Source organism: Taudactylus pleione, unplaced genomic scaffold, assembly GCF_031769625.1.
Source record: "Taudactylus pleione unplaced genomic scaffold, aTauple2 ptg000311l, whole genome shotgun sequence".
Taxonomy (NCBI): Eukaryota; Metazoa; Chordata; class Amphibia; order Anura; family Myobatrachidae; genus Taudactylus; species Taudactylus pleione.
In genome coordinates this window covers 875,725-903,230 of record NW_028284712.1, presented here as the reverse complement: position 1 = coordinate 903,230, position 27,506 = coordinate 875,725, and the positions used below count along the sequence as shown (strand labels likewise).

The window sequence follows — 27,506 nt, the reverse complement described above, 5'->3', positions numbered from 1 at the left end:
TATACATGTAATATATTATATATATACACATACCATGTCACAGAGGGACAGTATGCAGGACAGTATATATGTATATAATATTATATATATATATATATATATATATACACACATACCATGTCACAGAGGGACAGTATGCAGGGCAGTATATATGTAATATATTATATTATATACACACATACCATGTCACAGAGGGACAGTATGCAGGACAGTATATATGTATATAATATTATATATATATATATATATATATATACACACATACCGTGTCACAGAGGCAGGTGGATGGATGTTAGCTATACCTGGGGTGAGGCTGGTGATATGAGCTATGGGGGACTAAGGGGTGACACACACACACTTGTACACTGTGAGTAACACTACCAGACATGTCAGCACAGTACACAGACATAACATACATGTTACTCAGAACCCCAGTCCCCGCCCCTCCCCCTCCTCCCTGGGCGGCGTCGTGATGTCACCGCGTCCGTGACGTCACAAAAGGAACTGGCAGAGCCCCGCTCGGGTCCAGCTGGGAGCCCGGAGAGAGGGAGTCAGTGACCCCCGGAGCGCTCAGCCCGCAGCACAGCCCGCACCCGGCCGCAGCACAGCCCGCCCTCCGCACCCAGCGCCCCACAGCCCGGAGCTACTGCAGTCCCGTCCCGGCACACAGGCAGGCCTGAGGGGGGCACCGAGGCCTTGTCCTTATCCCGTCCAGGCAGAGTGCCCGGAGAGGTGCCCAGGCTGAGAGGACTGTGGGGGGGGGGGAGGGTCATAAATCCAGGCGAGGGGCCACTGAGAGCCGTCTGAGCGCCCCACTGATAGGCCCAGTAGCACCTGGAGGCTCTTGGCAGCCCAGACTGTGGGTACATCCAGGGAGCCCCACAGTAATATCCCACCCAAGGGCACAAGAAGAGTCCCACAGGAAAGAGACCCCAAGAGCTGACACTCACTGGCTGCTGGAGACAAAGGAGCTGCACCTGTATTACTCCGGGCTATCCTGTGTTCCTGGGACGCCTGTATTACTCCGGGCTATCCTGTGTTCCTGGGACGCCTGTATTACTCCGGGCTATCCTGTGTTCCTGGGACGCCTGTATTACTCCGGGCTATCCTGTGTTCCTGGGACGCTTGCATTACTCCGGGCTATCCTGTGTTCCTGGGACGCTTGCATTACTCCGGGCTATCCTGTGTTCCTGGGACGCTTGCATTACTCCGGGCTAACCTGTGTTCCTGGGACGCTTGCATTACTCCGGGCTAACCTGTGTTCCTGGGACGCTTGCATTACTCCGGGCTATCCTGTGTTCCTGGGACGCCAGCACTACACTGGGCTATCCTGTGTTCCTGGGACGCCTGCACTACTCCGGGGAATCCTGTGTTCTTGGGACCGGTGATCCTGAGAAACGTCCCTGTTATCTGCGCTTATCCCAGGTCCAGTACCAGAGCCCACCATCCCCTCCCCTCTCCCCCTTCCCCCCTCACTATGGCCCAGCAACAGATGACCAGCTCGCAGAAAGCCCTGATGCTGGAGCTGAAGTCTCTGCAGGAGGAGCCAGTCGAGGGTTTCCGTATCACACTGGTGGATGAGAGCGACCTGTACAACTGGGAGGTGGCGATATTTGGGCCCCCCAATACGCTATACGAAGGGGGGTACTTCAAGGTGAGTATGGTTGGTATACACAGGTTACTGCCCCCAGAAAATTGCTGCTGTAGTATGCCGAACTATCGTGGAGTATGTAGTATGCCGAACTATCGTGGAGTATGTAGTATGCCGAACGATCGTGGAGTATGTCGAACGATCGTGGAGGTGTACCTATAAGTACCTATATGTTTGTGTGTGTATATATATATATATATATATATATATATATTATATATTTAGTGTGTTGGGGGTGTTTGGTGTGCCAGTGCTTATAATAATTGTGATTACTATATAACTTTTAGTCACTGATGTAGTGTGCCCACTTTGCTGGTATTTGGGTGGGTGCTATTGTGACATCACTGGCAAAACTTGTTTATTTAATGCTGCATTAAATAGATGAACCTGACCACCCTATTTACTTTTTATCTGTGTTGATAATTATGATCCTGTGGGGTTGGTTGCTTCCCAGCAGCTGCTCTGGTATGGTCTGATGCTGTGGTAAGGCCTTGTGTAATACTTTTCTGCTGGGGAAGTGCGTACCGTGCAAGCCGGCCACCAATTCACCCCTCCTGACTGCTGGAGTGAGTGTGGATCCTGCGTACGTATCAATATCTGCACTGGTGACCTATCTGCACCTGATTTGTGTATTAAGTAAAAAAAAAGTCATGTCGGCCCTGCATAATCTTAAGCACTGTTCTATGGGGGTAATTATACACTGATAATATAGGGTTTTTCAGGGTAGATGCAGGTCAGCTGGCCTTGATCATGTGCAGATCCCTCCTTACCTGTCCTATTTAGTTGGGGGCTAATGTTTGGGCTTGTTGGCACTTAAGTAAATAATGGCTCTTATGCAAAGTGGCTAATCGCTTAGTGACCTTAAATTGGGCTGGGATTTATACAGATTAATATTTGTGTTTCTAAAAAGGTAATTTCTACTTTGGCACTTATAAGCTATTACATCGCATGTGTAGGATAGGGAAGACTCTCAAGCTGTAGACATGCGAATTGTCACCCGAGAAGGTTTCCATTTTGATCTGTCTAATCCATGAGCTACTTCCACAAGCGCAAAACGGCATTTTGTAAACCGCATTATCTGGTAACCTGCCGCCCAACTTTCATCATGCCCTCTTTGCCCTATAGAGCAGCAATATTAATAAGGGACGGTAGGGATCATCGAGAATTCTTAGTTTGTAACTCAATTTCTGGTGATGTGACTATGGGCATCTGTGCGCATATCAACGCGTTATGGTAGCCCGTATATTGTACGTTTTCCAGTACATCACTGAGGTGTGATTCACATCTTGAGATGTAGACAGATGAAATTTATCCTTACAGAACGGCAAATTTCTCCCATTGTCGAGAATTATATCCCACCCCCCCTCCCTTACTGTGCAATCACTTCCGGTGTAGGGGAAGCCATTGTGTGTCCCAGTTTGTGGTAGCAACAATTTAATAAGCTGGACCCATCAGTATTCATAAACTGCAACCTGAGATCTATAGAAACTAGTGACATCACTGAGGCGGGCGGAGCTTTGTGAAACAATATTCAGGGCACAATGTGATACTTTGTAATATAGTTCTAGTTCTTTATAGGCGAGGTGTTCCATGATATGGCTGCTGGTGATGTCACTAGTTCCTAGTGATGGCCACGCTATGGGCTTGTTTAATAACTATGTATTCTGCATTAAAAACCTGCCTCAGGGCTTATTTTCATGGTGTGACCTTGGAATGTTGGCTGCATTTGTATGTGTATTTCCAGGCGGTCTCATATGGACTGCGATAGACAGGAATCATTTACTGAAGTTACTTAGGAATTGTGTGTTTTTTTTTTTTTTACTTTTAAGAAACCACCAATTGCAGTTCTGACCATGTTAACTTTAAAAAAAGCAACTTATCGTTAAGTAGCAACATTTATTCGTTAGTAATTTATACTGTGCCAGCATATTCTGCAACACTTTACAATTGAGAACAAATTGGTAATAAAAGGAGACCTGTTATTAAAACAGACAGAGGTAAGAGGGGTTGGGTATGGGAGACTGGCAGTCGGGATGCTGGCTGTCAAATGACCGATGGCGGCATCCCGGTGCTCAGAATCCCAACAGGGGCTAGGTAAGTATCCTAACCCTCCCCTCCTGCATCATAAGCCTCTTTCCGCACCCTAACACTCCCGGTTAGTGTCTAACCCCCCATCTCAACTGATGTCTGGTGCCGCGCTCCCAAAATGGGGGTGTGGCTGGGAGGGTGTGTCCTCGTGACACATTCCCAGGTCGTCACTCTTGCATGTGCCCAGCACTTACAAGGCTGCATGGCTTCCCCCAAGCAGGTAGGAAAGAGAATAGAGGGAGGGGGTCCTATTGGGTCTGTTGGAGAATAGAGGGAGGGGGTCCTAATGGGTAGGATAGATAATAGAGGAGGTTCTATTGGGTAAGATGGAGAATACAGGGAGGGATGCTTGATAGAGAATAGAGAAACGGGGGCTTACTGGGTAGGATAGAGAATACAGGAGGGCATATTGTGTAGGGTAGAGGAAAGGGGCTTAATAGGTAGGATAGGGAACAGAGGGAGGTAGGATAGGGAGCAGAGGGGGTACTATTGGTTAAGATAGAGAATACAAAGAGGGGTGCTTAATGGGTAGGATACATAATACAGAAGGACCTATTGGATAAGATAGAATACATGGAGGGATGCATAATGGGAAGGATAGAGAATAGAGAGGGAGGCTTATTGGGGTAGGATAGAGAAGAGGGTGGCTTATTGGGGTAGGATAGAGAATAGAGGGAGGGAGGCTTATGGGGTAGGATAGAGAATAGAGGGAGGGAGGCTTATTGGGGTAGGATAGAGAATAGAGGGAGGCTTATTGGGGTAGGATAGAGAGGGAGGCTTATTTGGGTAGGATAGAGAATAGAGGGAGGGAGGCTTATTGGGGTAGGATAGAGAATAGAGGGAGGGAGGCTTATTGGGGTAGGATAGAGAATAGAGGGAGGGAGGCTTATTGGGGTAGGATAGAGAATAGAGGGAGGGGGGCTTATTTGGGTAGGATAGAGAATAGAGGGAGGGGGGCTTATTTGGGTAGGATAGAGAATAGAGGGAGGGAGGCTTATTGGGGTAGGATAGAGAATAGAGAGGGAGGGGGGGCTTATTGGGGTAGGATAGAGAGGGAGGCTTATTGGGGTAGAATAGAGAGGGAGGCTTATTGGGGTAGGATAGAGAATAGAGGGAGGGAGGCTTATTGGGGTAGGATAGAGAATAGAGGGAGGGGGGCTTATTTGGGTAGGATAGAGAATAGAGGGAGGGGGGCTTATTTGGGTAGGATAGAGAATAGAGAGGTAGGCTTATTGGGGTAGGATAGAGAATAGAGAGGGAGGCTTATTTGGGTAGGATAGAGAATAGAGAGGGAGGCTTATTGGGGTAGGATAGAGAAGAGAGGGAGGGTGGCTTATTGGGGTAGGATAGAGAACAGAGGGAGGGTGGCTTATTGGGGTAGGATAGAGAAGAGAGGGAGGGAGGCTTATTGGGGTAGGATAGAGAATAGAGGGAGGGAGGCTTATTGGGTAGGATAGAGAATAGAGGGAGGCTTATTGCGGTAGGATAGATAATAGAGGGAGGCTTATTGCGGTAGGATAGAGAATAGAGGGAGGGAGGGAGGCTTATTGGGGTAGGATAGAGAAGAGAGGGAGGGAGGCTTATTGGGGTAGGATAGAGAAGGGAGGGAGGCTTATTGGGGTAGGATAGAGAATAGAGGGAGGCTTATTGGGGTAGGATAGAGAATAGAGGTAGGGAGGCTTATTGGGGTAGGATAGAGAATAGAGGGAGTGAGGCTTATTGGGGTGGAATAGAGGGAGGGAGGCTTATTTTGGTAGGATAGAGAATGGAGGGGGGTAGGATAGAGGGAGAGAGGCTTATTTGGGTAGGATAGAGAATAGAGGGAGGAAGGCTTATTGGGGGTAGGATAGAGAGTAGATAGGGAGGAAGGCTTATTGGGGTAGGATAGAGAGTAGATAGGGAGGAAGGCTTATTGGGGTAGGATAGAGAGTAGATAGGGAGGAAGGCTTATTGGGGTAGGATAGAGAGTAGATAGGGAGGAAGGCTTATTGGGGTAGGATAGAGAGTAGATAGGGAGGGAGGCTTATTGGGGTAGGATAGAGAGTAGAGAGGGAGGAAGGCTTATTGGGGTAGGATAGAGAGTAGAGAGGGAGGAAGGCTTATTGGGGTAGAATAGAGAGAGGGAGGCTTATTGGGCTAGTATAGAAAATAGAAAGGGGATTATTTATTGAGCAGGATAGAGAATATAGGGATTAGGGTTAGACATTAGGGGGGAGGTAAGGTTTAGGGGTTCGAGAGGACTAAGATACTGACAGGTGTCTGTATCACAACCCTGTCGTGATGCCGGCGTCGGGCTTGTAATCATCGGGGATCCTGACGTCAGCGTCCCGTACACAACCCCAGTGTAGTCGTGCTGAATAACCTAGGAAGGTTAGAGTAGTTTGGGAGCCTGGTAAGCTTTCTGCATTAGGTGAGTTTGCTGGCCTCTGTCACGCTGTTTGAAGCATGTAAATGGATGCGTCTATAAATCTCTTTATGGGACCATGTACACTTGTATTTTTTTTTTATTATTATTATTTTTATGTATTTGATATATTCACGCTGATGTGCATAATGAAATAGGGCCTGACTCGTAGTTGGGCACAAATCCCAAAATAATGGAGCAGTATGCTCCTGGAATAAATCTTGTTGCAATGCCAGGGGTGTAAATGCATTTATTTATTTGCATGCAGGGTAAATGCCGGCTGCTTTTGTATGTAGCGAACACATTCTGGACAGCTTTGTTTTTACGCTGATATCTAGAGTTAAGCGAAGCCCTGCCCTTTCCAACTGTGAGTCTCCGCACATTTTACACCTGCCCCCACCTGCTGTGCAGAATGGTACTACCAAGGTGCAAATTGATGATGATGATTGTTGTGAGCACTGTATAGCGAGTGCATCGGTAGGTGTGGACACCAGATAGGTTTGATCTACGTCGTTTACCGACATATCGGGGTCGGGTCTACAGCACATCTTCCTGTGTTTATAGGCGACCCGCTGACCATGCCGTACATTTGCTGTAGGGATCACTGACCTCTCAACAGGGCAGGCAAATTCAAACGCCCGTCCAGTTATGGTGTCAGCCCAGACGTATCGAGCTGCCCATTGGTTAGTGCTGATCGATCTGTCGTCTCGTTGTGTACCCAGCATATCTCTGCGTCACTCAACCCTAGTGGTTCAGTCTAAGGAAACTCGACTGTTAATTCTGATAACTTCTCAAAAGGTGGCTCCATCTGCACTAAGACGGGGATCTTGGCCATTTTAGGCCAGATTACCCAGTATGTAGGTGTAGATGTCCAGCATTCCACACTCTAACTGAAATACTCAGTGCTGCTCTGAGCAGGGGCTTCACACGCACACACACAAAATGCCCTTCATTGACCTGACCCCATGCAACCTTCAGGATCTTAACCAGATATAATTTAATATTTCTTTGGGGTGGAGCTGCGGAGATCTTATTTTTTCCCTGTACATAGCAGACTTCCCGTCTGTAATCCGTCTGAACCCGTGTAGCATCCCAAATAGTGACAGCTGAAAGCGATAGCTTTTGCTCCCTGCACAGCAAATGCAACAACAATGTCCATTAAGTTCTGTTGCTATTTGGGCTCTTTCACCTAATTCCTGAATGTTACCCTTAGCAATGTGTTTGTCTGTGCGCTTGTGTATTTTAGTGCTTCATTAATGGCAAAGTCCACCTTTTGGACTCTTGTGTGCACAATCTGTTTGATATCATCACTGTGATCTACCTGCAGCAGCACAAGCCTATAGGCGCATACACACGGTCAGATTGGTCAGAAGTGTCAGATGAACGATTTTAACTACAAACGATTTTTGACTGCATTAAAATGAATGGAATCATCCAAATCTGACTGCAAACACATCCGATGTCAGATATCGTTATCTGGCAAACGGGAACGCACATCGTTATTCGTTCGTCTGACAAACATGTCGGATATGTCAGATTTTCCTTCAGATATGAACGATTGAACAATTTTTAAAATAGCGTTCAGATCTGAAGAAAAATTTGACCGTGTATGCACCATATAGGGGCCTATTCATTAGGAGATCTTTCTCGAACGATGAAAGACAAAAGATTATCCCTTAAATTCCTGGGGCTGCAATGAGATATGTCATCTACATGACAGATTTTTACGAACGATATTGACATCATTCAGGGAGTTTTTTTTTTTTTTAATGTTTCTATGAATTTTCATTAAAAATATCATTCGTCGTTTACTGCCAGATATTTATCAATTATTGCCATAAGCGATAATTGACCAACATGTCGGAGAGACGAAAGACACAATTTATCGGCTGTGGGAGTGCGCATCTGTCATTGTTCAGGGCCTATCCATTAGCAGATAAATTGAACGATATGTCGTTCAGTCGTTCAATTTATCTGCTAATGGATAAGCCCCCTTATGAGTGATTACAACCCCCCTTTACTCACCAGAGCCTCTAGTGTTCGATCATGTTATTACATGCTCTAACATGAGTTTAGATGTCACTTGCATCTAGTACTACATATATTTAGAAGAGGGAGGTCTAATGAATGTAAGTGCTGGAAGTTTCAGAATCCAAACAAGCAGTTTATTTTATGAATTGCTGAGTAATGTGATATGTGACACCTGTATATCTGTGTACTCCTGAGCCTGTATATGGGAGACTGCGCTGAGTAAAGTGATATGTGACACCTGTATATCTGTGTGCACCTGAGTCTGTATATAGGAGACTGCGCTGAGTAATGTGATATGTGACACCTGTATATCTGTGTGCACCTGAGTCTGTATATAGGAGACTGCGCTGAGTAATGTGATATGTGACACCTGTATATCTGTGTGCACCTGAGTCTGTATATGGAGACTGCGCTGAGTAATGTGATAGGTGACACCTGTATATCTGTGTGCTCCTGAGTCTGTATATGGGAGACTGCGCTGAGTAATGTGATAGGTGACACCTGTATATCTGTGTGCTCCTGAGTCTGTATATGGGAGACTGCGCTGAGTAATGTGATATGTGACACCTGTATATCTGTGTGCTCCTGAGTCTGTATATGGGAGACTGCGCTGAGTAATGTGATATGTGACACCTGTATATCTGTGTGCTCCTGAGTCTGTATATGGGAGTCTGCGCTGAGTAATGTGATATGTGACACCTGTATATCTGTGTGCTCCTGAGTCTGTATATAGGAGACTGCGCTGAGTAATGTGATATGTGACACCTGTATATCTGTGTGCTCCTGAGTCTGTATATGGGAGACTGCGCTGAGTAATGTGATATGTGACACCTGTATATCTGTGTGCTCCTGAGTCTGTATATGGGAGACTGCGCTGAGTAGTGTGATATGTGACACCTGTATATCTGTGTGCTCCTGAGTCTGTATATGGGAGACTGCACTGAGTAATGTGATGTGACACCTGTATATCTGTGTGCTCCTGAGTCTGTATATGGGAGACTGCGCTGAGTAATATGATGTGACACCTGTATATCTGTGTGCTCCTGAGTCTGTATATGGGAGACTGCGCTGAGTAATGTGATATGTGACACCTGTATAACTGTGTGCTCCTGAGTCTGTATATGGAGACTGCGCTGAGTAATGTGATAGGTGCACACAGATATACAGGTGTCACATATCACATTACTCAGCGCAGTCTCCATATACAGACTCAGGAGCACACAGATATACAGGTGTCACATATCACATTACTCAGAGCAGTCTCCATATACAGACTCAGGTGCACACAGATATACAGGTGTCACATGAGTCTGTATATGGAGACTGCGCTGAGTAATGTGATATGTGACACCTGTATATCTGTGTGCATCGGAGTCTGTATATAGGAGACTGCGCTGAGTAATGTGATATGTGACACCTGTATATCTGTGTGCTCCTGAGTCTGTATATAGGAGACTGTGCTGAGTAATGTGATATGTGACACCTGTATAACTGTGTGCTCCTGAGTCTGTATATAGGAGACTGCGCTGAGTAATGTGATATGTGACACCTGTATATCTGTGTGCTCCTGAGTCTGTATATAGGAGACTGCGCTGAGTAATGTGACACCTGTATATCTGTGTGCTCCTGAGTCTGTGTATGGGAGACTGCGCTGAGTAATGTGATATGTGACACCTGTATATCTGTGTGCTCCTGAGTCTGTATATGGGAGACTGTGCTGAGTAATGTGATATGTGACACCTGTATATCTGTGTGCTCCTGAGTCTGTATATGGGAGACTGCGCTGAGTAATGTGATATGTGACACCTGTATAACTGTGTGCTCCTGAGTCTGTATATAGGAGACTGCGCTGAGTAATGTGATATGTGACACCTGTATATCTGTGCTCCTGAGTCTGTATATAGGAGACTGCGCTGAGTAATGTGATATGTGACACCTGTATATCTGTGTGCTCCTGAGTCTGTATATAGGAGACTGTGCTGAGTAATGTGATATGTGACACCTGTATATCTGTGTGCTCCTGAGTGTATATGAAGCACATGGATCTTTGAATTAAAGCTGCGGGAGCTACGTTGTAGCACTTCGTATATAGATTCATAGACTCAGTCACACACATCTACATGTGTCACATATAACACTAATCAGTACAGTATGCCGGTGCGTCCTTGCTGCATCGCACTGCGACTTAGATGCAGTTTAAAAAGACGCCCGATGCTAGCAGACTATCACGAGAACTGTCGCGCTGAAAGGGTCTTGTTTGGCGTGACTGCAGCAATGATGTATAAGGGCACATCTGTATGGCTGTAAGTGAGCAGCGGTAACATGTACAGGATAAGGGTTTGTGCAGGATAGCTGTAGCCTGTGTACGTTACTAGTGATGTATAGAAATATACACACATCACTGACTGGTCCTAGGATTCCATTGAGCATCCAGCTGAATAGTGAAGGTTCTGAGGGAATTTCAGTCCTCATAGGGAGCAGTAGCTGATATTACTAGTATGGCGTACTAATGTCCCTCTGATTCATGTATATGCCTATTATACTATGGTTCTGTATCTGGTGCGCTCCCTCCCTGCCACATCTGGTACACTCCTGTGCGGATGAACAATACGTGGCTCTGATTTTTGGGGGGGCTTTTTTTTTACCCGAATATTGTGGTTAACTTCTGAGTCAGTCAGTATAGTTGTGAGATGAGAATAATCTGCAAAATGTGTAATATAATTTTTTATTTTTTTTTAAAAGGGGAGGGGTGACATTTTTTAACTTGCCCAAGGTCACGTGACCCACTGGTTGCAATACGGTCAGGGCGATACTGTACATTTGAGCCTCTATTGAAGGACATAACATAGCAGATGAAATTTCACATTTGTGGTGTTGGAGGCAGACGGCCTTCATTTAACATCTACTTCAGAAATATAACACTGCTGAGGTCGTGTGCAGGGGACTATGGCAGTGTCTGTGTAATACTGTAGCTGCAAATCGTATGTGGATGTTTAATGTATCGCTCTAAGTGGCTGCAGAGAATGCGCTTCTCAGTGACTGTTCCTCGGGCAGGAGCTTCTGCTGACCTCTGTTTACGTACTGCGAGCTTTGGCCTTCTTCCCTTACGTTCTGCACGCTTTGGCCTTCTTCCCTTACGTACTGCGAGCTTTGGCCTTCTTCCCTTACGTTCTGCACGCTTTGGCCTTCTTCCCTTACGTACTGCACGCTTTGGCCTTCTTCCCTTACGTACTGCACGCTTTGGCCTTCTTCCTTTGCGTACTGCACGTTCTGGCCTTCTTCCCTTACGTTCTGCAAGCTTTGGCCTTCTTCCCTTACGTTCTGCAAGCTTTGGCCTTCTTCCCTTGCGTACTGCACGCTCTGGCCTTCTTCCCTTGCGTACTGCACGCTCTGGCCTTCTTCCCTTGCGTCCTGCACGCTCTGGCCTTCTTCCCTTACGTCCTGCACGCTCTGGCCTTCTTCCCTTACGTCCTGCACGCTCTGGCCTTCTTCCCTTACGTCCTGCACGCTCTGGCCTTCTTCCCTTACGTCCTGCACGCTCTGGCCTTCTTCCCTTACGTCCTGCACGCTCTGGCCTTCTTCCCTTACGTCCTGCACGCTCTGGCCTTCTTCCCTTACGTCCTGCACGCTCTGGCCTTCTTCCCTTACGTCCTGCACGCTCTGGCCTTCTTCCCTTACGTCCTGCACGCTCTGGCCTTCTTCCCTTACGTACGCCAGCAGCCTCACGTCAGCCCTCTTGGTATTTAATGCGCAGATTTTGGCTTGGCTTGTATGTGATATATTTTCATTCATACACTGAGCTCCGTCTTTTAAATGTCTTGGCTATTAAACCTGATTTGTCACACATGCTGTCAGTAAGCGTCTCTAGGCCAGGCATGTCAAACTCAGTATACCAACCGGGACAAATAGTCAAGGTCTAAGTGTGTGGGCCGCAAGAATAAAAAAGTCTTGTATGCAATTTTGAAAGGGTTGTTAATAACCAATGCAGTGACCCCTGTAGTAGTGCCCCTTATGCAATGCCCCCTGTATTAGAGCCCCTTATGCAATGCCCGTTTATAAGAGGCCCTTAGGCAGTGCCCCCCCTGTATTAGAGGCCCTTAGGCAGTGCCCCCCCTGTATTAGAGGCCCTTAGGCAGTGCCCCCCCTGTATTAGAGGCCCTTAGGCAGTGCCCCCCCTGTATTAGAGGCCCTTAGGCAGTGCCCCCGTAATGCAATTTATGCTGTGCCCCCCTCCCAGTATAGAACAGGCCCCACTACTTACCTCTAGAAAATAGGCGTCGAAATACTAATGCCTATCTTCATCTGGAGTGCCGAAGGATGCCGGACCGATCGAGCGGAGTCCGGCCGTCCCTAGTACTTAGCCGCGGGAAGGCGGGGTTTAGGTTTACACAATCCCGGGGGGGCTTAGGAACCCCCCTGGGGAGGGCTAGGTTAGGGGAATGGGGGTTTAGGTGCCGCTGGGGCGGAGGTTAGGGTTAGGCACCCCCTGGGACAAACAAATCTTGCATTGCTCTCTGTATGGCCAATATGCGCGGCTGTCTCATGCGGCGTCTGGTTTGATGTACCGCACATCGATATGGTGCACGTCACCTGGTCTGTACGTCCAAACTGGACGACCTGACGTATAAATTTATGTAAATCTTATACGTAGATACAATCTGATATAATAATTGGTGGTTTGCAAAATTGCAGTGTGTTTACGCTCAATGTCGCTAGTTCTGGGTTCAAGGGAAATCGTTTGGAAAGTAAACTATTGCCGGTGGTCTGTGTGTACCCATCTTAAGAGCAGCGTCCCATGGTTTCTGTATCCAGTGTATAACTGCCCCGGATCCCAGTTGCCTTCAGCCTTTGTACCCATTGGAGCCTTTGGGTAAGTCGTTCTGCAGGTCCTTAGTACAGACACGCGGCTACTGCTTTCCATTACTGACCACGTCACGAATGTTCGTATCGTACTTTCCTGCATCATCTAGATCTTGTATTAAATAAGATAATTCACATTTATTTCCATTTATCTATTGTTGCAGACAGTGACAGGTCAAAGCTAGAAGCGTTTAGGTATCTGTATAAGCTTTTGCTGCGCAGTGCCTAAACGTCCCGCCCTTAGTTAGCTAGTACGACCCCCCCCGGCTGGTGAGTGTAGGTCCGGCATTAGTTGGCACAGTATGTTAATAATCTTCACTGAGCATGGGCCTAGCATCCTGGGATTAGCTGGCAAGCATGGGCCCAAAATCCAGTGGTTAGTCGGCACAGTACGTTAATGGTCTTCACCGAACATGGGCCCAGCATCCCGGGATTAGTCGGCACAGTACATTAATGGTCTTCACCGAGCATGGACCCATTACCCCGGGATTAGTTGGCACAGTACGTTAATGGTCTTCACCGAGCATGGGCCCAGCATCCCGGAATTAGTTGGCACAGTACGTTAATGGTCTTCACCGAGCATGGGCCCAGCATCCCGGGATTAGTCGGCACAGTACGTTAATGGTCTTCACCTAGCATGGGCCCAGCATCCCGGAACTAGTTGGCACAGTACGTTAATGGTCTTCACCGAGCATGGGCCCAGCATCCCGGGATTAGTCGGCACAGTACATTAATGGTCTTCACCTAGCATGGGCCCAGCATCCCGGAATTAGTTGGCACAGTACGTTAATGGTCTTCACCGAGCATGGGCCCAGCATCCCGGGATTAGTTGGCACAGTACGTTAATGGTCTTCACCTAGCATGGGCCCAGCATCCCGGAATTAGTTGGCACAGTACGTTAATGGTCTTCACCGAGCATGGGCCCAGCATCCCGGGATTAGTTGGCACAGTACGTTAATGGTCTTCACCGAACATGGGCCCAGCATCCCGGGATTAGTCGGCACAGTACATTAATGGTCTTCACCGAGCATGGACCCAGCACCCCGGGATTAGTTGGCACAGTACGTTAATGGTCTTCACCGAGCATGGGCCCAGCATCCCGGAATTAGTTGGCACAGTACGTTAATGGTCTTCACCGAGCATGGGCCCAGCATCCCGGGATTAGTCGGCACAGTACATTAATGGTCTTCACCTAGCATGGGCCCAGCATCCCGGAATTAGTTGGCACAGTACGTTAATGGTCTTCACCGAGCATGGGCCCAGCATCCCGGGATTAGTTGGCACAGTACGTTAATGGTCTTCACCTAGCATGGGCCCAGCATCCCGGAATTAGTTGGCACAGTACGTTAATGGTCTTCACCGAGCATGGGCCCAGCATCCCGGGATTAGTTGGCACAGTACGTTAATGGTCTTCACGGAGCATGGGCCCAGCATCCCGGGATTAGTTGGCACAGTACATTAATGGTCTTCACCGAGCATGGGCCCAGCATCCCGGGATTAGTCGGCACAGTACATTAATGGTCTTCACCTAGCATGGGCCCAGCATCCCGGAATTAGTTGGCACAGTACGTTAATGGTCTTCACCGAGCATGGGCCCAGCATCCCGGGATTAGTTGGCACAGTACGTTAATGGTCTTCACCTAGCATGGGCCCAGCATCCCGGAATTAGTTGGCACAGTACGTTAATGGTCTTCACCGAGCATGGGCCCAGCATCCCGGGATTAGTTGGCACAGTACGTTAATGGTCTTCACCGAGCATGGGCCCAGCATCCCGGGATTAGTTGGCACAGTACATTAATGGTCTTCACCGAGCATGGGCCCAGCATCCAGGGTTCTGTAACTTTTGTGCACATAGTAATTATGCAATGAAATTTTCACATTTAAAGTGAAAAACCCTACAGTACATCAACACTTCAGAGGATCAGTGATGTGTAAATTTGACCAGAGGAGCCCATGTATGTTTGTTGCTATATATTTAGTTCCATATATACATCCTGGTATACCAGAGTCGCCAGCACCTAACATGGAGCCTTATTTATTTAATACAGCTGCTTCCATCAGTGCCTGCAGGTGATAAGAGGCCGCCCCCCTGTCTGATGTCTTGGGGATGCCCTCTTACTGGGGAAGGTGCTGGTGATGTCACTGCAGTGATGTCACAGGATTTCCTGCTCTGATGTGAAAGCAGCACATGTCACAGCGTGGATACCACTTCCTATCTGCTGCTTCTCTATGGCCAGTCATTCATTACTCATTGTGTGCTGTTGAATTTAATGGTAATAAATAATTGGCTTGTGATGTTAGTGTGTGGCCTGCTTTTATAATGTGAAGAATAGACACTGGGCCTGATTCAGAGCCGCTCGTAAGCGGCCGCTCGTTTGCTCCGAGCGATGTTCGCACATCTGCGTATGGGTTTTAGTACGCATGCGCGAACCAGTCAGTGCGGCCGAAAATCGTGTGCTCGCAAAATAGCGAGTGCCTGCTAATTTGAGTGACAGGATGAGGCGTTTGTGGGTGGTAACAGGGGAAGGTGCTTGAAAACGGGGAGTGGAAATCCGAACACAGGCGTGCTTAAAGGTCAAAACTAGTGTTTTAAGGGTGTGCATAATTAACAAAGCAGCGTCATTGGCCACGTCACTTGGTTGTCTTTTAGCCAGAACTGCTCGCATGATTGCGGTATCAAAATCCTACCACATGAATAGCGAGCAGTTCATTCGCCTTTCGATGTACTCTATTAATCTAATAAATAGCGGAGATGACGTATGATGCGAGCGGCCAGGGGGCATGTTTTGTTCGCTCGTTCAGACAGAGGCGTCAACAGACCACAAAGAGCGAACGGTCAATTTAAATAGCCAGCCCCTTTTTTCTGGACGAGCGAGCGCAAATAGCGTCCGGCTCACTATCTGTATCTGTAAATATTGTACCGTGTTTCCCATGAACAGAGGTCTGTGCTAGAGCCGCGCTATTCTCAAATCGCCATGACTGGTAGAAGGCGGCACAGCAAAGTACATCTCATGGGCGACACCTTAAATCCATCTACTTCTGTATGTTACTACATTTTTGGGTGATTAGTTATAGAAGAATCTGGGTAATACTTTCTGTTCCTGGTGTGTGACGCACAGATGAAGCCTCTGCGCTGTGACCTCCGATATGAGATGGGCACGTATAACAGTACATACTACAAATAAGACAGTCACCATCACCATGCTTTGAAAGAACAGAGCGCCCTGTAATCGGCCTGTTCCATCTCCAATAATTCCCCTCTGAGCCTTTCGTGTGTGTATGTGTGGGGGGGGGGGTCTGCAGTGTGACTGTGTGCCTCTCAGCATGTGCCTCTGTCTCCTCCTGTATGTTTGTGAGGCATCTACTGCTGTCCCTGTAACCCCCACAAGTCCTGCGCTGCCTCTGCTCCTGCCTGGCCTGAGGTAGCCGTGTGCTGACGCGGCTGCAGCAGTAAATAGCCTGGCCGGGAGCCCAGCACTGGAGCAGTACAGCCTGTTGCTGCATCCACTCCTATCCTGCCTGCTCATGAATCCCTGCACCGTTAGCAATGTGCAGGCTGTAATGTGGGATAATAGGCCCCTGGCTTTAGCACTGTGGTATTAAGGGACTAATGTATAGCGTGTTTTATATGAATAATTATCCTATTGATTTTATAGTCCTCTCTTGTTTTGGGGGTGTAAAATAAAGTCCCCTCCCCATTAGTATTTGTTGTTCTGCTGGCAGCGAGGCCGCACGTGGCGGCTGCTTTATTCTCTGCCCTTCACCATGATCCGATTTCTCTGACCGTGTCTTTCTGTTTTCTGATTGCAGGCTCACATAAAGTTCCCCATAGATTACCCCTACTCTCCTCCGACGTTCCGATTCCTCACCAAGATGTGGCACCCCAATATTTATGAGGTAAGATCGCCCCCGTGTTCTCAGGACCGCGTGTGTGGAAAGTTGTTGCTGTATTTGCTGCACAAATGTTTTAGTTTTTTCCCCCCAGACCTGGAATGGGCACTGTTTAGTGTAATGAAGGGTATCTGCTAATCGGGGCACGCGCGGCGTTGTGGGTTTACAGTTAGTCTGGTCACTGGGAACCCATAAAGAGCAGTCCTCGCTGAATTGTTAGGCCTCCAGCACAGATGGTCTCTGTCCACCAGGAGGTGCCCTGTGTGTGCAGCTGACTCCCTCATGCCTATTGCTGCAGGAACTGAGACTCCCATATAGATCAGGCATGTCAAACTGAAAATACCAACCGGGCCGAATATTCATGGTCTAAGATTTGTGTGTGGGCCGCAAGAATAAAGAGTCTTATATGCAGTTTTGAAAGGGTTGTTGTTAATCAAAAACAGTGCAGTGCCCCCTGTAGTAGACCCCCTTACTATCTAATGGTGTGTAATGTGCTGCAGGACTCTGAAGAGAGGGCTGCTGCGTTACCTCTCTTGTACTAGGTAATGGTGCAGCTATAACCGTGGTGTTCCTCCTTAGTCTGGTGTACGGGGTGTGACTGCCTCTGAGAACCGGTCTGATTCTTTGGACGTTTTTATTTCTCTAGAATGGCGACGTTTGTATCTCCATCCTTCACCCGCCTGTAGATGACCCACAGAGCGGCGAGTTACCTTCAGAGAGGTGGAACCCGACCCAGAATGTCAGGTAAGAGGGCCCAGCTGGTTTTACCTGAGCTTGTGCGGCTGTAACGCACTTTCTTGTGCCGTGTGCTGAAAAGCCGGCAGCACTGTGACCACGTGGCTAACGGCTGCGTTTCTACTTGGTCCTGTGAGACTCTGCCAGCCCCGGGCGTCTGTTTGCCAAAAAAGTGTCTAACGCGCGATGCGGCTAGGATGCACCAACATACTCCGCTGATTAATGTATGTGACACTTTTATATTTGTGTGAGACTATCTGTATACCAAGTGCTACAATGTAGCTGCCGCAGTCTTTCACTCCAGGTTCCATTGTGGTTCCAATTCAGACTCAGGTCACAGATATACAGGTGTCACATATCACATTACTCAGCGCAGTCTCCTATATACAGACTCAGGAGCACACAGATATACAGGTGTCACATATCACATTACTCAGCGCTGTCTCCATATACAGACTCAGGAGCACACAGATATACAGGTGTCACATATCACATTACTCAGCGCAGTCTCCCATATACAGACTCAGGAGCACACAGTTATACATACAGACTCAGGAGCACACAGATATACAGGTGTCACATATCACATTACTCAGCGCAGTCTCCTATATACAGACTCAGGAGCACACAGATATACAGGTGTCACATATCACATTACTCAGCGCAGTCTCCCCTATACAGACTCAGGAGCACACAGATATACAGGTGTCACATATCACATTACTCAGCGCAGTCTCCTATATACAGACTCAGGAGCACACAGATATACAGGGGTCACATATCACATTACTCAGCGCAGTCTCCCATATACAGACTCAGGAGCACACAGATATACAGGTGTCACATATCACATTACTCAGCGCAGTCTCCCATATACAGACTCAGGAGCACACAGATATACAGGTGTCACGTATCACATTACTCAGCGCGGTCTCCCATATACAGACTCAGGAGCACACAGATATACAGGTGTCACATATCACATTACTCAGCGCAGTCTGATAACTGGATATGTGACACTTGTATATCTGTGTGCACATCGCATTGTGACTCAGACGCATTTTCGGCAAAAAAAGATGCCCGACGCTAGCAGAGTAGCACAGGAGCTGGCGGCTTACTCATGCCAGGCAAGTCTTGCTGCGTGGAGTATTGAGGCTAGATTTATGAGGAGACATCTGTATATATGTCCTGTAAGTGTATATATTGTACATGAGTAAAGAGTGATCTGAGCTGTAACTTCCCATGAGTTTTCTATTGGTAATGGAACGTTGCTTAAACCTGATTAGTATAAATGTTTTTCTACCATAGACCTTTAGTCTTCGGGGTCCACAGGGATACCACGGGGGATATTATGGTTGAAGACCAGGCACCAAACTGTTAAAGCTTTGTCTCCCAGAATGCCCTTTGTCCTCCTCCATATATACCCCGTCCCTAGCCATAGGACTTCAGTTTTTGTTTGGTGCAGCAGGATCAGACGCACCTTTGCACAAGGGGACTGCTGCAGTCCTTAGCTTTTTATTTTGATTTGTTATTTTGGGTTTGTTTTTGGGTTGGCAGTACCAAGCGTCTGTATCTAGACGCACACGTACTGCAATTCAATCTACCTCCGCCGGCCGCAACATCAATAATTGTGCTGGTGATTTTGGCTGGTCGCAGCTGAGCTTATCTAGCAGCAATGCTGCGACCCGGACTGCACTGGCTGCTCGGAGATGTCAGGTAAGGAGTTCCTCGCTTACGGGGAATTGCGCTCGGCAGTCCTTGCTTCTGATGTCGCACATTCACCAGAAGCCGCTGTTAGGACCAGGGATTGTCCGCGTCCTTACTACACCAGCCGGGGCTCTATCGTCTGACGCCATGGATCGGCAGCAGACGCAATCTGTTGCCATGAGGCCAGCGTACCTGGCTGGTTAATGCAGCTTAGGTGAGGTAGGCGCCCACTCGGCAGCTCCGGCTCTGACGCAGTCCCTATGCATGGTTTTGCGCGTCTGGGTTGCTCCGCCTACCCTCCGTGTGTGAGATGCTTGCGGTCCACGCTCAGTGCGCCCGGTAGCTGTTGGTCTTAGGAGGGTCTGGGTCAGTCTCCCTGTATACCTCTCCTTTGATTAAAGTATACGGTGCTCTGTCCTACCATTCCTTTGCGTTACTGTAGTTGATTTAGAGCCAATTGTAATTATATTACATGTGCATTGTATGTGACTGTTTGCTAGCTGCTGACTGATACTATTTTTTTTTTTATTTCTATCTGTCAATTATAACTATAACTCTTATTTCTCTGAGTACTTCACATTCATTGATACTTAGTGTAGGCTGTCACATAACTGCGATTTTGCCTTTTACTTTGAATGTCAAAAGATAAAGGGAAACAGTAGGGGGAGCCACCTGTGCTGGTCTCATGTAAATCATGTATGACTTCTGTGTCCTCACAGGACATAAAGGAGGGATTGTGTGTTGTCTGTTATAGAGAGCCACCTCACCTGTCCGGTTTACCTGTTGTAGGACAAGAACCATCTTGGGTTGCCTCTTTGTTCCAGGTTATGATGAAGGTGGTGGATTGTTTGGCTACTCCGATGATGCCTCCTTGGATGGGGTTTCCACATATGTTTTCACCTCATATGCATTCCTCAATAAAGGATGTTGATGACCATTCTAGTCAGAGTATAGCACCATCTAATGTTGATAACAGACCGGTAGTGACTAAAGCACCTAAACGCAAGTTGTCTTTATCTCAGTCTGCTATTCCTCTACTTCTGGGGAGGAGGATCATCCATCTACTGTGGATGTTACTACTTTGGTGAGGGCGGTTAAATCAGTCTTCTATTCAGGATGATGAACTGGTTCATAGTAAGAAGACTCCAATTTTTGATCACCACCAAAAGGTGGTCAGAACGGAGTTTCTTGTGTCTGATTCACTGAGCTTATTGAGGAGGCATGGGGTAACCCTGATGAGCGATTTTATGTGAGTAAGAGAATAAAATAATTGTATCCGTTCCCGGCTTCTGTATGTGCTAAGTGGGAGCTACGGCATTTAATCAGAAATGCTACATTGTCTATTCCATCAGCATCTTCTCTGAGGGATTCCACAGATAAAGATTGAAGCCTGTCTTACAGTATAGCAATATTCTCATCATCGGGAGCTGTTACCCGTCCAGCTATAGCTGGAGCCTGGGTAGCTAAGGCTGTTGAAGAATGGATGGTGGCATTGGTAAACTCTACAAAATGCTACCAGAGAACAGATGATAAATATCTCCCACATACGGGAAGCGGCTTCCTATCTGGGACGGGCTGCAGTGGATGCTGGAATTCTAACTTCTAAAGCATCAGCAGCATCCATAGTAGCATGCAGGGCTCTTCGGTTAAGATCTTTGATCCTGTATCAGCTTTCCAAGAGGATGCTGGAAGTCTTACATTTTCATGGAAAGGTTCTGTTTGGAGCAGAGTTGGATAACATAATTACTACTCTTGCGGCTTCAAAGTCAGCAGGTCTGCCATCTACGTCACAGTGAGCTAGGCAGGTTTCTTTTCAGTCCTTCCGTCCTCAGGAAGGAGCTAAAGGACAGACTTTCTCTAGGCCGACTAGTTCTCTAGGCCGGAAGTCAAACTGACAAACTAAGAGGTCTGGCCAGGTAAGACGTTCAGCTTCTAAGCTGGACAACAAGCCATCGGCCTGATGGAGCAGGCCTCCTCCTGGGGGATCCCAGGGTGGGGGGCTGACTTCAGTTTGCGGATTATTGGCATCAAACTACAGATGCCTGGGTCCAAGAAGTGGTCTCTCAGGGGTTTGCCTTCACTTTCAGGAGACATCGCCACCAGAAGTTTTTTGCCACAGAGCCTCCTTCAGATGTGAACAAGGCCTTGGCTTTTCAGGAAGCCATTCACTCCCTGCTACAGGCAGGGGTAATAGTCCCAGTTTTTGTGTCCCAACAAGGAGGGGTTATTACTCAAATCTATTTCTGGTCCAAAAGCCTAATGGGGCATATTGCCCTATACTGAATCTAAAAACCCTTAACCGGTTTATCCATGTTCCGAAATTCCGCATGGAGCGGGGCTATTGCATGGTTTCCCTGGATAGTCAGGATGCATATCCCATCCCACCAGCAATTTTTACGATTTGCTGTCCTTCAGCAACATTAACAATTTCAGACTCTACCCTTTGGCCTTTCTACGGCTCTCCCGAGTATTTACCAAAACAATGTCAGTCATGATGGCTTATCTCGGGCGTCTGGGAGTCAGAATACTGCCATATCTGGATGACTACCTGATATTGGCACGGACTCTGGTGGTTTTGCAACACCATCTTCCAATAACTATAGCCTGCCTACAAAGGCACTGCTGGATCATCAATTGGAAGAAATCATCACTTTCTCCAACACAACAGATGGTACATCTGGGAGCATTTCTAGATTCTCAGGCACAAAGGGTGTTTCTGCCAGATTGGGTGCTTCTCACCACAGACGCCAGTCTTCGCGGATGGGGGCAGAGACTGGTCATCACACCTTCCAGGGGAGATGGACAAATCAAGAAAGTCGTGTGCCAATAAACATTCTGGAACTGTGAACAGTATACAAAGCGCTTGTTAGGGCACAGAACCTGCTCCAGGGCAGGCCTGTCCAGATCGTCTGACATGACTACAGTGGCCTACCTCAACCATCAGGCAGGCACAAGAAGTTATGCGGCCATGATGGAAGTGACAAAGGTTCTCATTTGGGCAGAATGTCATCTTCCGGCCATCTCAGCAATATTCATACTGGGAGTACTCTTTGGGAAGCAGACTTCCTAAGTCGTCAGGACATGCATGTCGGAGAGTGGTCTCTCCAACCTAGAGTGTTTCAACTCCTGGTAAATGGGGTCTACCAGAGAGAGATCTCATGGCGTCACACCACAGCCACAAGGTCCCCAGGTACAGAGCCAGGTCCAGAGACCCATCAGCAGCCTTTGTGAACACACTGGCAGTAAGATGGGACTTCTGGTTGGTGTATCTCCTTCCTCCGATTTCTCTCCTTCCAAGAGTTCTCGGGAAATTCAAGCAGGAAGGAGGAACGGTAATACTGGTGGCTCCGGCTTGCCCCAGACCTCATTTGTTCACCGACATACAGAATCTGTCGGTAGACACTGTATCCTCTCCCTCTGTGGCAGGATCCGCTAGCGAGGGTTCATGCCGACATCCGTACTTGCCCAGTCTGGCTTTGACGGCTTGGCTCTTGAATCTTGCATCTTAAAAGCGAAGGTGTTTTCCAGTTCTGTAATTCAAAAGATGCTTCGAGCACAGAAGCCTGCTTCTGCCCGCATCTATTAGTTTGGCATTCTTTTGGTCAATGGTGTTCTCATAAGGAATATGATCCTAAGGTATTCAGGATTTCAGGATATTGGCCTTTTCAGCAGGCAGGGTTAGACAACTCTCTCTGCCTAGCCTCTTTGAGAGTGCTGGTTTCTGCCTAGTCAGTCTGGTTTCAGAAGAAGATTGCTTCGTTACCAGATGTTAGAATTTTTTTCCAAGGAGTTCTGCGGGTTCAGTCTCCTTTTGTCCCACTGGTAGCAGTGTGGGATTTGTCTTTGGTTCTTAAGGGGTTACAGGCTTCCCCATTTGAACCTTTAGACTCTAGATTTGAAGTGGTTGACAGCAAAGACACTTTTTTTCTTTTTCCTTCTTGCTATCTCTTCTGCTCGCAGTCTCTCTGATTTGGCAGCGCTCTCTTGTCGCTCCCCATTTTTGATTTTTCACCAGGATAAAGCTGTACTTCGTACAAGGGAGGGTTACCTTCCTAAAATAGTGTCACGTTTTCATGTAAATTAAACTGGATGTAGTTCGTGCTCTCCGTATGTATGTGGAGCGTACAAACTGTTAGAAAATTAGATTCTCTTTTTGTATTATATGGTTTTCACTAACTAGGATGGCCAGCTAATAAGCAGACTCTGGCGAGATGGCTGAGCATGGCTATCTCTCAGGTGTACACGCAGGCTGATCTTCCTGTCCCAAGCGCGGTGACAGCACATTCTACTCTGTAGGGCCATCGTGGGCATTTAGTCGTGGTGCCTCTGCTGAACAATTGTGCAAGGCTGCCATGTGGTCTTCTGTCCACACTTTTCTTAGGTTCTACGCCTTTGATACTTTTGCCTCCCAGGATGCTTCCTTTGGGAGACGAGTTCTCCTTTCTGCTCAGGAGCGTCCCCAACCCTAGGGGAAACTGCTTTAGGACATCCCCATGGTATCCCTGTGGAACCCTATGGACCCCGAAGAAGAAAAAGTTATGGTACTTACCTAGATAACTCCTTTTCTTTGAGGTCCACAGGGCACCCACCCTGACTCACATGGCTTCATTGGGTGATTTTCTTTCCTTCACAGATTCCCTCATCTTCTGTAAGAGTTTCTGGTATACGATTGTTCTTCCTTCTCCTCTTTCCTTCACCTGCCTTTAGGCTTGTTGGCTAAACTGAAGTCTTATGGCTAGGGACGGGGTATATATGGAGGAGGGCCCAGGGCATTCTGGGAGCCAAAGCTTTAACTGTTTGTTGCCTAGTCTTCCAACCATAATATCCCCATTGTATCCCTGTTGACCCTATGGACCTCGAAGAAAAGGAGTTATCTAGGTAAGTCTACCATAACTCTATATTTTCATGTCATGTGATAATTTGATCGTTGTTACACAAAATAGAAGGAATCTACTTGCCACGATTGCCATAACCCATCCAAGCCTCATTTATACACCTGTTAATTTGCTTTATTGGGAGTGTAAATCCAATATAGCAATGTTCTGTTCTCAGACTCTGTAAACACCTAATAAACAAATATCTCCCTTTGCTTCCCCCTGCTTCCTTTCGCTCCCCTCTTCCTCCTTTCTCTCCCCTTATGCACTGCTGTATCTCTCCCCCCCCCCTCTCCCCCTTCCTTCTCCTTCTCTCTCCCCCAGGACCATCTTACTCAGTGTGATTTCACTGCTGAATGAACCAAACACCTTCTCCCCGGCCAATGTAGATGCTTCAGTAATGTTTAGGAAATGGAGAGACAGTAAAGGCAAAGACAAGGAGTACGCGGAGATCATCAGGTAATTGGGCTGCCTGGGGCGTCTCTGCTCCTCACACTTTGTAACAATCAGTACTATTTAGGGGTGGTACAAACAGCTGGCGCTGGATATAATTATCTACCTTGGCAATCTGCAGCCTCTATAATGGGGTAATTGCCAATCCCCAGAAAGGAACCAAATAAATATAGAAAACAGAGGCGCTGATCGTCCAAACAAATTTATTTAAATCATAATCTTTAGATAGCAGCTATTAAAATATCATTGCCGGGCCGGCACAAAACAGATCATATAATCCACATAAAACTACAAACATTATACGGTTACATAAATAATGCCCATATTATCACTAAGCCTCAATATGTCATTTAATTAATTTCTGTTCATAAAGCAGTTTAAAACTATTGAAAACCTGATATCACTCATCAAACGGGTTCAGCTCTATATATGGCACTAATGTTTTTTAGAAACGTATAATATAACTATTGTTGACTATCACTTAGAAAATAGGCTGTTGGATCTCTACTTAGTATACTTATTCATCAAGTTGTAATACTGACAGTAATGCACTTAACAGTAGAACTATTCAATTATGCATTCATTTGAAGAAATGACTTTTCCCGGATGCCACAAACAGTATTGCTCCAGCTGGTCAGTTCTTAATTAGGTTGTAACGAGCAATAGTAGAAAAAAAATCCACAATGTTAGTTAAATGTTATTTTGCAAGTTTGTAGCAAACCGTAGCAGAAAAAGAATCCCCAATCTTGTATTTAGTTGATATATATATATATATATATATATTAGGGGTGAGCGGGTTCGGTTTTACTCGATCTTTTTATTGGCTATCACCGATCATGTGTTTTGGGTAGCAAATAAAATCGAGCCGAATTTGCGGTATAGTGGCGATAAGAACAGAGTAAAACCGAACCCGCTCACCCCATATATATATATATATATATATATATACTGTTTTCCAGTCTTTTAACTGGAATATATATAGAAAAAGACAATGAAAAAGTTCCATTCTATTATATTCAATTGCCGTTAATTGGTATCCCAGCAACTTACTGCCCTTTAATAATCCGTCCTCAGCATGTGGATCATAAGCGCTTTTAGGATCCACTGATCCAGTCCTCCGTGTGTCTAAGTAATCGCAAATCCTTTATCCTCCCAGCTCCTGGCAGCGTCCCCAGTGTGCAGCTATATGGAGAAGGGTCTCCTGACCGCTACAACCAGACTCCCACGATATAGGACAGTGTCCCGGCTCACGGCACTTGTGGTTTGGAGCTGGTATCCTTAACGTGTTTCCCCGCCTGCTATCGTTGCAGAACTACCTCCTATAGGTTATTAGTGTAATAATGCACATTTATTATGTCCCCTGGTTTTCTCTAACGGTTACAGGAAACTGTCTGGTTCTAATGCTCCTCTTATTCCCTGTACAGGAAGCAAGTCTCTGCGACTAAGGCGGAAGCAGAGAAAGATGGCGTGAAAGTTCCCACCACCCTGGCGGAATACTGCATTAAAACCAAAGTGCCTTCTAGCGATAACAGCTCAGACTTGCTCTACGATGACTTGTACGACGATGACATAGACGACGAAGACGAGGAGGAAGAGGACGCGGACTGCTACGACGACGACGATTCCGGGAACGAGGAGTCGTGATGCTCTCACGCCTAGTGGAGTTTCCCTTCTTACGGCCTGACCCTTAGACCTTCCTGCGCTTTATCCCCTCGGCCTCGCCTCCTGCCCTTCTCCCCTGCTGACTCAGGCCACGGATGGAGTAGTGTCGGCCTAGCGGATGTCCTGCTGTAGGATAAAGAGACCAGTCAGTTGCACACTTGTGGACTTTGCTCCATTATACGGACCTGTCGCGGAGATACAAGGGGTAGGGGGGAAACGGCAGCTCACGGAGCCTCCGAAGTTCTTTATGCGGCGCCGACCTACTTGCGTTTGGCGCAAAACTATATTTTTCTTTTTACTTTTTATTTCCTAGAATTCTCTCTCCTGTTTATATACCTTTAAGACATATTTCAAAAAGAGGAGAAAACAAAAAAAAAAAAAAATAACACAAACTGGAACTGACAAAGTAACTTTTGGTTTTGATTTAAGTTTGAACCCCCACGGGGACGTTTTCAGCCAGAGAAGGTCCCATTTCTGCTAATTCCCGTCTACCCTGAGGGCCTGCTGGCTTATTTTTTGGATACTTTGCAAACTCCACACCCACGAAACAAGCGGTGGAGAAATGGCTACAGGTTAATGCCAAGGTTTAGCTCCACATCTTTGCAGTAATCACGTGTGTACTATGTTATGTTTACCTCAGCCAAACCCCCCCTCCCCCCCCCCCCATCAAGGTATAAACCTGTGACGAGGCTGCAATCACAACGCGGCGTCTCCTCACCGCCGCGGGAGCCGGAGTGCGCTCTTACTACTGCTGCTGCTGTTTGTGTTGATTGGCTTTCTTTTCTGTGATGTCATTAAAGGTTTGAAAAATTTAGATATATATAAATATATAAAACTTATATGAAGCAGAGTTTACAACAGAGAAAGATGCGTTTTGGTATGCGGCACAAATCTGAACGGCGTTGGCTACATCCGTTAGACTCTCCGAAAGATGTCTGCGTGCAAGAGGTCGTTGCTTTTGCAATATTTTTTTTTTTTTTTTTTTTTTTTCTTCTCTGTTTCTGTTTCTTATACTTTTAGCTTATATTTTGTTTTGTATTTCCAGCACCCATGTCATCCTGACAGTCGCAGGGCTCTTGTGGTATGTTTTTATGTGGGTGTCTCACTGTTGTAAAGCGGACGAGGACAAATAAAGTAAAATGTGAAATTC

The 27,506-nt window shown here is 46.9% G+C and overlaps 1 protein-coding gene across 1 annotated transcript; it reads left to right on the top strand.

Moving 5' to 3' along the window:
• Positions 1–474: 474 nt before the first annotated feature.
• On the top strand, positions 475–27,506 carry UBE2R2 (ubiquitin conjugating enzyme E2 R2). The gene is made up of 5 exons (XM_088442406.1): positions 475–1,654; positions 16,845–16,931; positions 17,572–17,669; positions 24,566–24,700; positions 26,119–27,506. The coding sequence occupies exons 1-5, from the start codon at positions 1,478–1,480 to the stop codon at positions 26,336–26,338; spliced, it is 717 nt and encodes a 238-aa protein (XP_088298532.1). The 5' UTR covers positions 475–1,477; the 3' UTR covers positions 26,339–27,506.

What these genes read in the sequence shown, in the direction of transcription:
- UBE2R2 (XM_088442406.1), top strand. Translation starts at nt 1,478, where the DNA reads ATGGCCCAGCAACAGATGACCAGCTCGCAGAAAGCCCTGATGCTGGAG. An exon ending in GGCACCCCAATATTTATGAG is followed by an intron (nt 16,932 to 17,571) that starts GTAAGATCGCCC and finishes TTATTTCTCTAG; the next exon opens with AATGGCGACGTTTGTATCTC. An exon ending in AACCCGACCCAGAATGTCAG is followed by an intron (nt 17,670 to 24,565) that starts GTAAGAGGGCCC and finishes TCTCTCCCCCAG; the next exon opens with GACCATCTTACTCAGTGTGA.